The sequence below is a fragment of the Camelina sativa genome, chromosome 12 (genome assembly GCF_000633955.1).
Source record: "Camelina sativa cultivar DH55 chromosome 12, Cs, whole genome shotgun sequence".
Lineage (NCBI taxonomy): Eukaryota > Viridiplantae > Streptophyta > Magnoliopsida > Brassicales > Brassicaceae > Camelina > Camelina sativa.
This window is the reverse complement of record NC_025696.1, coordinates 875273-887670: the sequence shown is the minus strand read 5'-3', so window position 1 is coordinate 887670 and position 12398 is coordinate 875273. Positions and strand designations below refer to the sequence as shown.

General features: G+C 35.9%; 3 protein-coding genes and 1 non-coding gene across 6 annotated transcripts; 1 reads left to right on the top strand and 3 right to left on the bottom strand.

Annotated features, from left to right (window-relative positions):
* Positions 10 to 2579, bottom strand: LOC104729314. 2 transcript variants are annotated; one of them, XM_010448251.2, is made up of 9 exons: positions 2359 to 2579; positions 2082 to 2295; positions 1252 to 1829; positions 1070 to 1142; positions 906 to 983; positions 724 to 787; positions 557 to 644; positions 380 to 464; positions 10 to 273 (listed from the first exon to the last, which is right to left on the bottom strand). In XM_010448251.2, exons 2-9 carry the CDS (start codon positions 2208 to 2210, stop codon positions 187 to 189), a joined length of 1182 nt encoding a protein of 393 aa, XP_010446553.1. In that variant the 5' UTR covers positions 2211 to 2295; positions 2359 to 2579; the 3' UTR covers positions 10 to 186. The 2 variants fall into 2 exon arrangements, with proteins under 2 accessions (XP_010446553.1, XP_010446554.1); XM_010448252.2 differs by having other exon boundaries at positions 2401 to 2579.
* Positions 2687 to 2759, top strand: TRNAR-ACG. The gene has a single exon. It is a non-coding gene; the product is annotated as a tRNA-Arg (tRNA).
* LOC104729312 lies at positions 2853 to 4709 on the bottom strand. 2 transcript variants are annotated; one of them, XM_010448248.2, is made up of 5 exons: positions 4487 to 4709; positions 4329 to 4402; positions 3769 to 3889; positions 3380 to 3691; positions 2853 to 3289 (listed from the first exon to the last, which is right to left on the bottom strand). In XM_010448248.2, exons 1-5 carry the CDS (start codon positions 4604 to 4606, stop codon positions 3017 to 3019), a joined length of 900 nt encoding a protein of 299 aa, XP_010446550.1. In that variant the 5' UTR covers positions 4607 to 4709; the 3' UTR covers positions 2853 to 3016. The 2 variants fall into 2 exon arrangements, with proteins under 2 accessions (XP_010446550.1, XP_010446551.1); XM_010448249.2 differs by having other exon boundaries at positions 3380 to 3688; positions 4487 to 4705.
* Positions 6393 to 12367, bottom strand: LOC104729311 (ABC transporter D family member 1-like). The gene is made up of 20 exons (XM_010448247.2): positions 12216 to 12367; positions 12060 to 12138; positions 11264 to 11502; positions 10861 to 11165; positions 10652 to 10769; positions 10409 to 10567; positions 10085 to 10184; positions 9900 to 10008; positions 9603 to 9693; positions 9279 to 9403; positions 9043 to 9192; positions 8889 to 8961; positions 8502 to 8682; positions 8174 to 8332; positions 7846 to 7992; positions 7543 to 7776; positions 7246 to 7409; positions 7113 to 7165; positions 6949 to 7027; positions 6393 to 6857 (listed from the first exon to the last, which is right to left on the bottom strand). Exons 1-20 carry the CDS (start codon positions 12321 to 12323, stop codon positions 6762 to 6764), a joined length of 2769 nt encoding a protein of 922 aa, XP_010446549.1. The 5' UTR covers positions 12324 to 12367; the 3' UTR covers positions 6393 to 6761.

Below are 12398 nucleotides of genomic sequence, written 5' to 3'. Positions count from 1 at the left end.
CCGAATGAGTAGTTTTAATTTTGTTATTTTTTAGAGTCACACAAAATCCTCATTACAACTGAGTCCTGCTTATAAGAGAGAGATATTGATGATCTTTTAAGCCAGTTACAAGGTAAAGAAGGACAACAACATTCATCATCACTTTTACTACACATTTTTACAAATAGCGAATCTTCTTCATCAGGGTCAAGACCACCTGCAGATACCAGGCTCCGTTGTTTTGCTGAGAGCTAGAATCTCATCATACTTTGAGCCATATACAAATCCCCATAGCTGCAAAGTATCAATATCAATGGTGTGTTTCTTTGTTTCAGTTAAAGGGCTGAATCAATATAGAAAATGAATCTTTTTTTCCACTTTAGGGTAAAGTTAACTGTACCTCCACTTCTTTCACATCAAAGTCCTGAGAGTTTGCGAGACAAGAGTTCCCATACGTCTCTGAGTAAGCACTTGATCCGCTTAGCCTATATAACAACACAATGAATCAAATTGGATTTGAGGAAATATGGTTTGTTGTTCGTTGCAATGGTAAGAGTTCTGGTAGGGAAAATCTTACAGCTCACTGTCTAGATAGAGAGCAAACCGTCCACCACCTCCCAAAGCTAGAAATTCCTTGGAGCATAAAGTGTAGAACCGATTTGCGCCTGTACCAAAGTTACAAGTGAATAATGGAAACAACTCCAAGTAGTTCTATGTATCTAATAAGCAATGCATAATAAATACCTGTGGGACGGTATATTGTGGGTTGTCCTGACTTATTTGTGAAAACAAATGTACTATTGGTTCCCTGACAACAACAACAACAACAAAAAAACCAACACAAAGAAGAATGTGAATTTATAGTGAAAAAGAAAGAAAGCTTGATAGATGGAATCAATATAAAAATTGGATCTTTAGCACCACACCTGATACTTTTTATCAGTTGGAATCAAAGGTGCTTCGACAAGACCACCAAAAACCGAACCTTTTCTGTCTCCGACAACCTGAAACAGAGGCGATTTCCACAGAGCTCCATAAAAAAATTCACACTTTTACCAATGTTTTGAATTAGAAACTGAATTTCATATACCAGTAAACTGAGACCAGGCCAGAGGAGGCTTTTCCTGTACAGTGTAGACAGTGATATACCATGCCTCCATGTACTAGAAAATTGCAACAAAAATTATCACACACAGCCATAGAATATATGAAATATAACCCATTCTTAATATTTATAAATCAGCTCCAAATGAAGTGAATGAGTCCTCTCACCTGTAAAGCAATATCCATTTCCTCCCTTGAACAAGCGCAGGAAGTGAAGTATATAAGGAACGTCTTGACTGGTCCGATAAAAGCAAAGAGGGCTCTGAAACTTCAGGTAGAATTACTTGCACTATCTTTGCTTCCTCTTTGACATTATTATTCTGCATCGGCTTCATCTCCAAGCCATCATATTCAGTCTCTTCATCGTCTGGTATCACATCAGAATTTACCTTTCGTTCCTTAGCCCCCGGAAACTTAACAGCCTGATAAAAATTCTTCAAATGCTGTTTATACTTAGACAACAAGCTCTTCTTTGCACCACCACTAGTAGCAGCCTCCTTCATTTTTCCAATATGATTCACCGAAGATGATGATGTATCACTTGTTCCTGCCTCAGAATCTTCTTCTTCTTCTGATTCCTCGTCTTGATCCTGATCCTTCTTTTTGTCTTTGGGGTCCGAAGATAACAGTGAACCAAGGAATGCAGAGAAAGAAGAAGTATCTGGCTCGTCTACCAAATCCTTCTTAGGCTGCTCCTCAGTGATAGACTCTAGTTGATTTCTCTTGTTAGACTCATCTTCCTCACCCTAATTAAGAAAAGAAAAATGAGAAAACTAACCTGAGCTCATTAAATATGATCACACAAATTTATAGTCCAACCTAGAAGCGCTCAATCTATCAAAATAGTAGTACAATCTTCAAACAACTATGCATTAACGCTTTGACCCAGAAGATAAGACTCTAAATGGCAATAAAGAACAAGACTGAATAATCGTCGGATTGATGGTTGGGTCAACACAAACAAAAAGAGAAAAAGATGAAAACTTTAAGATTGGTACCGGAAGAGGGGGAGAAGCAGAGGAGGGGGGTTTATCAGAGATGGGATTAAGAAGAAGACCAGCGGTGAGATCGGTGACAAAGTGCACTGCTTTGCTTCTGAAAGATGATGATTTGTGGTGTTTCCCCATTTTTTTTCTTGTGTCGTGCGTCCTCTCCTTTTTAACTGAATCCTATTTTTAGTCCAAAATTCAAAACTTGCAGATTCTGACCAATCTACACCACAAAATTGAGTCAGCTTTCTCCCACCAATCTGTTAATTAAGCTGTGATCGTTTACCTAATACGCCATTCTTAGAAAACTTTGGAAAGATCATCATACCATCTCTCTGTCTCTCTCTCTTCTTTAGTCTTTGGTCTGATCTTATCCGATTAGCTACCTTTTAATTTTCTTTCTTTCTTCAGAGCTGAATTGGTTAAGGGACAAGGGTTTTGGTTTTGGATATGAAACGTTTTTTGAGACAGCTTAACTAAAATAGAAAAGACGACCAAACATATTCGGTGAGAGAAAGGTGACGGCGAGCCTTACGAGAAAAGTAGTCTTCAAAGCTTTTTAGTTCGTTGGTTTAACACTATATATAGTTTGTAGACGATCATTGTACAAGAAAGACTCCATGGCCCAATGGATAAGGCGCTGGTCTACGAAACCAGAGATTCTGGGTTCGATCCCCAGTGGAGTCGATTTTTTTTTTTTAATCCACTTTTGTTTGTCCAATCAAACGATGACGTATCGAGCCTTACTTGCCTCTTTTTTTTTTAAAGTGAAGACTAAAATTGTCACAACAAGGATCAAATATATAAAGTTATGAACTTCAATGTAGCTACTAGAAACAACAACACCAAGAGTGTTTAGTGTTTATTAACGAACCGTACAAATAGATGAAGACTCTAGGTAACTTAAACTCTAAAGAACCTGAAACGTGATAGTCTCCTAGTCCTTAGACCAACGAAATGCTGCTTTCACCGCCGGGAGGCTTCCTTACACCACCAAAGTAGTCTCGGGACTCTGACTTCCCGTCTGCGAAAATATTGTTTCCGCTCATTTCCCTTAGTTTAGCTGAGCTTAACTGCTTATCCGCAGTACCAGGTGATTCGTCGCCTTTGAAGATACCGTTGCCTGTGAGTTCCTGAAACTTCTGGTTATGTATCTTCTTTGATGTCTTTACAACAGGTTCTTCACTGAATAATATGTTGCTTTGTCCTCCTGCTGGCTGTTTGCAAATCGAAGAGAAAGTTAAACTTCTTTTGGGCACCAAGTCTCAGTTTCTTTTCAAAGCACTGCCAAGATAAAGTATACTTACATTGGAAACTTTAACAGAAGTACGTAAGTTTCTTGGTGCAGGCTCACCCATGTCTCTGTTACCTCTAGCTTCTTGTTGAGCAGCAGCCAAAGATCGAGGCTGAATCTCAGGTGGAGGTCCAAAGATGTTATGACCGCTGATCTCTTCGATCTTAGCACTTGATATCTGTTTGTTGCTCTTTAAGTCAGCCTCGGTGAGCAAGTTTCCGCTCAGCTCTCTTTGCTTTGCAACCTCGGTTAAAGTGGTAGGTTTCTTCGGGGATACATTCCCGTCAGCGCTGAAAGATATCTGACTCATCCCATTCAGAGTCTGCTGCAAATTTCAGAATACATTACTACATAACTACCATTTCCGAAACAAACATAAGAGTCACAAGACAAGTAAGTTACCTGATAGTAACGGAGTCCAGTCTTTGGATCAGTAGCATCAGATTCAGACCCAACTTTGGCCTTATCAGTAAATATGCCACTACCAGTCATCTCTTTCAACTTGTACCCTGAACAATTCTTCCTGTAAAGAGTAAAATCGCCTTAAAAACAAGTAAAGATTCAACCTTTTAACACTTGGAGATCATGGAAAGTAAAATCAAATTAGGTAAAGCTAAATTAAAAATAACAACAAAGAAGAGACAAAGACCTCCTCAATAGATAATGAATGAACAGTAGTAGATTGACATGTAAATTGGTGGGGCTTGATGAGAACAATGAATGTAATAAAATATAGAATTAAAAAATCATCAGATAAGCCAAAAAAGCATTTGACCAATCTCTTTTCATAAGTTCATCATTCCTTCATACAACAAAGGAACCATTTTTTTGTGAATTAAAAAAAAAAAGACAATCACTTTCAAGAACCAATTCTGTTTCAGCTGTAATACTTTAGATCTGGTAATGAAATGGTTAAATAAAGATTTTGCATGAGAGATGAGATTTAAAATAGATTTTCTTACAGCTTATTGAGAGACTGAGCTTCCTCATCTGTGATCTGACCTCCGCCAAGAATCTTGCTGATTCCATCTGACGGCTGTAAAATGAAAGAAGTTTATGGTTCAGCTTTCTCAATAGAAAGAGAAAGTGAGAAACATATTTAATGAAGAAACAAACGGACCTGGTGAGAACGAGAGGCGGAAGGGGTTGTAGAATGCTGAGGAGGAGGAGGGGTTTCCGACCAGGAAAGCAGATCGGCGGTGGAAGTGTGAGGGTTTCTCACCGGCGTGTTTCTCTCCATTTTTTTGTTTTTCTTTCTTCTGATTCAAAAAGTGAAAAAAAGGTTTTTTCTTGAAACACTTCAATGGTTTCAAAGATATCTTTTCTCTTTTCTTTTTAACTTTAAAATCAGAAAAGGAAAATAGAAAGAGATTAGTGTTAAGTTTAAAATAGAATTTGTTATTTATTGTCTCATGACAGAAATAGAGTTTTAATTTAATAATCTTTGATAAACCGAATTGAATGAAGAAAGCTACTGAAAGCATTAAATTTAAATAGATTTTTTTTAAAAAACCAAAAAAAAAAGGTACTACATACTTACATAGAACATAGTACACCAAAAACTTTATTAAAAGCAAAATGTAGTTTTTTTCCCTTTCTCATAAATGATTTGTTGTCATCATCATTTCATATAGGATTCATCTTAGTAGTTGAAAATAACTTTTTTTTTTTTTTTTTTTCTATTTTACCGCATTTTGTATATTATTTTCCAAATTTTCAGCTAATAAATTTTTTTTTTCTATAACGGTTAAGTATGGATAAGTTATAAAATATTCAAATTCAATTCAAACCAAAATCTTGAACTTTCATATTGTAAAAATTATAAACATATGAATAAAAAGTTTAAAACTAATTTTTATTTTGTCCAAAAAAACTCATTTTTTATTTATTTAAAACAAAAATAAAATAAAACTAAAAATTGTAATTAAAAAATTAAAAACTGTAAGAAAATATTTAAATTTTTTTGTGGAACCTCTAACGATCAAATGACTAGATCTAAAATCCGTTTAACTTTCACATCATATTGCAAATTTATTATTTAATTTTTTATTTTTGAAAAATTTATTAAAACTTTAAAACTAAAATGTTCATAATTTAAAAGAAAAATAGAATGTGAATGAAAGTTTTAAAATCAGTAAGAAAAACCTTTTAAAAATTAATTAAAAATTGAATGCTAAATCTAAATAACGATGGGATAAACAAGTTGAATTTGTGGAATCTCTAACGATCAAGTGACTATATCAAATGACTGAATCTAAAATCTGATTAGTTTTCAAATCATATTGTAAACTCAATATCCAATTTTTCATTAATTAAAATTAGAAAAGTCACTCATTAATTAAAAGTAGAAAAATCTTTTTTTTTTTTAACTTTAAAAAAAACCTTTTAAAAATTAATTAGAAAATTGAATGCTAAATCTACATAACGATGCAATAAACAAGTTCGATTTGTGGAATCTCTAACGATCAAATGACTGGATCCAAAATCTGATTAGTTTTCATGTCATATTGTAAACTTATTATCCAATTTTTCATTAATTAAAATTAGAAAATCTTTTTATTTATTTAAAATAACCTTTTAAAAATTAATTAGAAAATTGAATGCTAAATCTACATAACGATGCAATAAACAAGTTTAATTTGTGAAATCTCTAACGATCAAATGACTGGATCCAAAATCTGATTAGTTTTCACATCATATTGTAAACTTATTATCCAATTTTTCATTAATTAAAATTATAATTTTTTTTTACTTAAAAATAACTTTTTAAAAATTAATTAGAAAATTGTATGCTAAATCTACATAATGATGCAATAAACAATTTCGATTTATGGAATCTCTAACAATCACTGGATCCAAAATCTGATTAGTTTCACATCATATTATAAACTTATTATCCAATTTTTCATTAATTAAAATTAGAAAAGTCTTTTTTAAAAGACTTTTCTAATTTTAATTAATGAAATTTAGTAAACAGTAAATTGATTTAGTAAAATCAGAAAAGACTTTTGAACGAAATGATTTTGTAAACTGTAAATTCCAACAAAGGATTCTGAAAGGAACTGTACATTATTTGAGTTATATCACTGTATTGTTCTTTGTTTCTTCAAGCTAATTAACACCATACTCCATAGGAGAACTCAAAATGCTCCACCGATTCAATCACCTACACTTATATAATCTCTAAAATCAAATCAATCCTCCAGATCTAACAAAAGTAGTAGCATCGACGCATTCTCTCCCACTCCCTCCTTGCGATCAATGAGGGAGAATCCAGAAACTACATACCATATATAGCTTGTGGTAAAAAGATTGCTTGCATTGTCTAATGGCTTTAACTTTATTACTTCTTCTTTTTTTAACTATTTAGACCTTTCTTAAATGTTTTGCTGAGTTTACTCTGTTGTTTGTTCGATCGAACGGAGCTCCCAGTTTCCTTCTCCATCAATTAACCTCAATTCCAAGGAGTGGAACGGGATTAGAGCGGGCCGCTGAGGTTTGTGTGAACAGAGATGAATTTAGTAAGATTGATACGGTTTCATGGGATATATCGTGTACGGAAAACAAAAACAAAAAACTTACTTGTGACGAGGTTATGAAAGTGACTCCCATATCTCTTGCAACCCTATAGAGCTGTTCCTCAACGTCAACACTTGTCGCGCTGCAAGATAAAAAGCAGATATATAAAGAGAAGGAAGATGATGGTAAAAGTACGGGGTTATTGCAGGAGAAGACTGATAACTTACTTGGTGCATTCATCAAGGACTCCAAACTTCGGTCTGTGAAAGAATAAACGTGCCTACAATACGAAACAACTCAAAATTATTCACGTAAAAAACAAAACAATACGTCTGTTGTTGCTTTACAAGAGTGACTTACCATGCCTAGTCTCTGTTGCTCTCCAAGAGATAATATGTCTTCCCAATTGGTAGTAGCTTCCCAACCACCTACATCTCTTTCCAAAAGATAAACTAACCGAACATTCTCCAAAATGGTTTTCAAATGAGCATCCAGAACGCTTCCAGCTTCTGTTGAGCTTTCTCCTGTTAGTTACGCCAATATTCCGCACATATGAGAGATAGGAAGATCAAACAACTTCCACTTCAGGTAACAGATATAGATCATTCGATTTGAAAATCAAATAACCTTTTGAAGTTAATGAAATTTTGGACTTACCATTGGTGTATAACTTTGCTGCCCTTTTCTCTGCTTCTTCTTTAGATAGAGGATATATAATTTGATCTCTCAGTGTCCCTAAACATGTATAAGGTCGCTGCGGGACAAAAAACATGCCATTCCCTGACCCAAGTTCTTTGATATCCAATGATGGCTTGGCAAGTCTTCCGCATACAGTGGGCCAGATATCTCTAAGGACTCTAAATATAGAAGTCTTTCCACTACCATTTGGACCTGAAATTTTTGCTAGTATTAGCTCTGGGCTAATGCAGTAACTTCAATGACGGAGATTAATTCACCAACCTGTGACAAGCAGGCTTTTCCCTGAAACTATTTCGCATGACAACTTGCTAGCCATCAATTTCTGAGCAGGGGTAATGATATCCACCTCCGAAAAGGAAAGTAGATCTTGAGATTCCAAACGACTTGTGTGATTTTCTGAGGTAACGCCTGAAAATAGTTGGACAAAATGACATGATTAAATCAAGTTAAGCCTAATAACTCCTAAGAATATATGAACACATCCAGCAGGAAAAAAAGTTCACAAAATCATGACTATGTATATGTACATAAAGCACCAAGATTTTGTAGCAGCTTGCCAAAGTGTAAACCTATATATATGCCGTAGTACCTGACTGAGAAGCATCCAAAAACTCATCAAGCTCAAAAATTCTGTTAATACCACCAGAGAGCTCAAGGAACTTCTTGTTTAGTTCAAGAATATCGCCAAAAGCCATAAAGCTTTGGGAGACAACAGAAGCTAAATACCGCAATGCATGTGCCAATTCACCTGGTATCAAAAGAAACATGCAAGAACGCGTTACAGCGATAAATAACATGTACATACTTCACTGGCTCATGTTTATCAATGAAGTGATTAATTAGACAAGTACTGTTGAGAGGGAAAAAATGGTGATTGATATTTATTTGTACTACAATGAAGTGTGACAGATCTTCACCTTGAGTGGAGACAAGTGCTCTGTCTCCCTTGTGTTCTAGGGCATACAATAAACTCAATCCCCAAGTCACATTATTGGGAAGTTGCTTAGTCACAAAATCATCAAGTATGCCATACACCCATTTCTTCCTCAAGAGCATGAGAGAGTGGTCCAGCAGGGCCCTGAATTTTGTGTCAACCATCTGCTCCATGAAAAAGAAAAATAAGCGCAGATTCACCTATAAGACATGTTAAAGCTCCAAGCACACAAGTGAAGCCGCATTTGACATGAAAAGGCCATCATTACATAAATTGATAAAACATTTCCAAGTTCACTTCTTGTAACCCGGCTTCACAAATAACTATCCCAAAATCCAACAGCTATAGCTAGGGAAGTTAAGACACTTACAGCTTTTTCTCGAGCTCCACCTCCAAAGAATGCAATAGATTCAGCATGAGTGTTCAGCCTTTCGTGCATAAACCTACATAAACAGAAACAAGTTGGTCCTGATAGTTTCTATAACACAATCATCTGCAAATTGGACGAAGCACAGAAAACTTACCTAAACTTCCCCTCAAGCTGCTGTTCTTCACCAGCTAGATCACCGAAATCGGGAGCAACACGTCTCAGAAAACCCAAACCAAGTAACATATATGTGTAAAGTATGGCAACTCCCCTCTGACCAGTCAATAGCTTCATCCTCCATGTGAACCTTCAATTTTTTTTTTGCATAATTATAATTCAAACCAAGAACCTTGAAACAACTATTAGAAAAACAATCCAACAAAGTGTACGTACCAGAGAATGTCAACTGACGGCTTTACCATTCCAGTAAGAAGTCCAGACAAGTCACTGGTTAGCTTTTCCAGGTCACGAGTGAGTCTCTGGTCCGCATCAATACTATTGCCTGACATGTGGAAAACCTGAATATATATATATACCCAATGAGATATTTAGTGTCTCTAACTTTGCGACATCAACTTGTAAGAAAAGAACAAATAAACAGCCACTGCGAAGCATAGAAATTAAGGTCAAGTTGCACTGAACAACACAAGTTTATCCACAATGCATGAATAAGGCTTAGTTGCATAATATCTTTGAGCCTTATAGATTTGAATTGACCTTGTAAAACGCATTGTTTCTCAAGTAATTCCGTAGCAGATGTTGAGTCAAACGAATCCTCCACCCTAACGCTAGCCTTTGCGTTAGATGCCTGAAGAATGTAACAAAAAGAGTTAGGTGAAACCATATCAGCGAAGGGTTTTTTATAAATATAACTAATAATTTAAAGTAAATAAATTTCATAACTTGCTTTCTTTATAACAGACACATTCATCGAGCAATTTAGTAAGTCGTGACAAGGGGATAATAGCTGGTGGACTTTGCACATTTAAATATGCATAAAAAAATAAGGATTACCTTAATGAAGGAGCAATGATAGAAGATGCACCACTTTGGAGAACACTCAAACCAATCAAACGAACAAAGGCTGTCTTATCTTGCTCTAAGACATACTTCACAGTGGTCCCTGCAAAAATCATGGTTGGTTGTTAGAAACGGGGTCCTTTTAATAAAACTGACCAGATAAACACGGAGTATGTTACCATTCAAAGAGGCTATTCGGTCAGAGATCAGTGTTCTTGAGACGACAAGGCAAGCAACAGCGAGCAGTTGTGCTCCTTGTTTGTCAAATATAGTGGGTATCTGAAATGTAACAATGAAATGGTCAGCTAATTTGAGAAGTATAATACCAATATTAGCATTGATGCGGGATAAATAAGTTAGCCAAGTGGAAATTGCAGAATGAAAGGTTGGCCATCCAAGGAAGCTAAAGAAATGCACTGAGATGCAAGGGAGAATGAAAGATAATGCCTATTTATTGTTTTCTAGGTTCACAAGAGTTCACTTTAATAGTAACTGAAGCTCACCAATACGTTTAACATTGCAGCTACTCTTGATGGTAAAGCCCTTTGGGATGTTTGAGGTTGAGGAAAACGAGGCAGCATTACACTTTTATCAACAACAGGTGACTTTGTAATTAACTGTGTCAGGTACGACTGACCCTTTGAATTAGTGGTAGCAGATTCCTACATAACACCAAGTAACAAGGTTATATAATCACCTCAACGAAAACTAAAATAAACCAAAATATCTACACAAGCTTCTGAGACCTTTCTAGCTGCAGCAAACGCTCGTTGAACAACCATAGCATCATTTTGCCGATCTGTATCTGAAATTTTCGCTGAATCTGAATCAATTTCAGCATCCGTCAGAAGGGCAGAGTCATCCCTGAAGGTTTAGTCATTTTTAGTAAGTAAAAATACAAAACAAAAAAAAACTTTGATAATCCTCACAAACATGGTTAAGAAACAATCCCAACCTCTTGTAGTGAACACTCCATCCCCCTTCGCCGTCTAGTGACAAAACAACATCATGGAATGCAACAAGGGCTGGACGATGGGAGATTGTTATGCAAGAAGTTCCCATAGCTCGAGCCTTAGCGGCAAAGCGTTCTTCCATATCAGTTGTCACAGCACTTGTGCATTCATCAAGAATTGCAAATTTGGGTTTGTGGTAGAATAATCTGGCCATCCCCAATCTCTGTTGCTCTCCAAGAGATAACTCATCACCCCAGTTAACCTCTTTTTCCGGTTGGTAGCGATCCAATAAATATTCTAGATCAACCTACAAGCAAAAGTCCACAAAAATAAGCATAACATACAAAAACGAACTCAAACCACCCAAACCATCCTACTATAGAATAAAGAAACTAGGATACGAACATTTTTCAATAGCTCCACCATTCCAGTCTCAGTGAGTGGTTCAGTCTCTTGATCAGAAGTAAGAGGATATATTAACTGGTCACGGAGTGTTCCTACTGCCATATAGGGTCGTTGCGGCACGTAGAAAATCTCCTTGTTCATATCAGAACCAACTCCTGGCTTCACAATATGCCCAGACACGAGGGGCCATAGACCTCCTAATACTCGGAAAAGGGAACTCTTGCCACTTCCATTAGGGCCTACGATACATATGGTTGAACAGATAATGAAATGGGAATAAGGATAATATCAGGCAAACGGAAATCGACTTTGCAAATCAGCATGTTATTGCATTAATTAAATAACAAAAAAAAATTGAAAACCAGGAACCTAAAAATAGTCCAGTAAATCAATCACAGAAGATGATGTTGTTGCCACCATTCCACTAACACCCTATAACTAGGCGTATCAAATTTACTTTTGAAAAGGGTTATATTGCTATCCACTCTAGAATACAAGAATTAATTCGTTCAGAATAGTACTTCAAATATACATTCCCCTTTTTCTATTTCCTTCACAAGGACAACAAGGGGTACTGAGATTTTCATCTTTGCTACTCATTTCAGGGATCAGAGAAAAATATAGCAGCAGATATGCTACTCTATCTATCATTTTTGCAGCAGTGGCTGAGATATTTTCTAGATGGTGAAGAAAACGCGAAAGATAGTCATTGTTACTGTTAAAAGAAAAAGTAATCGAAAGGGAAATTGATAGTCATACACTCATACTATGTCACTCCCTAGTTAGAAAGCGTTACCTGTAATCAGAAGATTAGACCCCTGCTCAACTCGAAGGGTGAGATCCTCCACCAAAACATTTCCCGTTGGAGTAACAACCTGAAGTGTGTTTACTAACATTAAGAACACAACATTATGGAAAGGATTACAGTAACACAAATCTGTGTTCCAACTACCTTGACACCGGAAAACTCAACATAGTTAGCTTCACTTAGGTAATTTCTGCTTCTATTTCTCTGGAAAGAGGATTTATCATCACCACTGAGTTCTCTCGAGACAGCCATCAACTCATGGATTCGGTCAGCATAACCACTGTAGGAAACAACAACATTTCAATAATTAGAAAGTATAGCCACCAT

Coding starts and splice junctions, on each gene's coding strand:
- LOC104729311 (XM_010448247.2), bottom strand. CDS start 12,323: ATGGCTGTCTCGAGAGAACTCAGTGGTGATGATAAATCCTCTTTCCAG. Junction 9,404..9,602: donor GAAACAATGCGTTTTACAAG/GTCAATTCAAAT, acceptor ATATATATTCAG/GTTTTCCACATGTCAGGCAA. Junction 8,683..8,888: donor GTGGAGCTCGAGAAAAAGCT/GTAAGTGTCTTA, acceptor TTCATGGAGCAG/ATGGTTGACACAAAATTCAG.
- LOC104729312 (XM_010448248.2), bottom strand. CDS start 4,606: ATGGAGAGAAACACGCCGGTGAGAAACCCTCACACTTCCACCGCCGAT. Junction 4,403..4,486: donor CCGCCTCTCGTTCTCACCAG/GTCCGTTTGTTT, acceptor TTCATTTTACAG/CCGTCAGATGGAATCAGCAA. Junction 3,692..3,768: donor CTGGACTCCGTTACTATCAG/GTAACTTACTTG, acceptor TGAAATTTGCAG/CAGACTCTGAATGGGATGAG.
- LOC104729314 (XM_010448251.2), bottom strand. CDS start 2,210: ATGGGGAAACACCACAAATCATCATCTTTCAGAAGCAAAGCAGTGCAC. Junction 788..905: donor CAACTGATAAAAAGTATCAG/GTGTGGTGCTAA, acceptor TGTTGTTGTCAG/GGAACCAATAGTACATTTGT. Junction 465..556: donor CTCTATCTAGACAGTGAGCT/GTAAGATTTTCC, acceptor GTTGTTATATAG/GCTAAGCGGATCAAGTGCTT.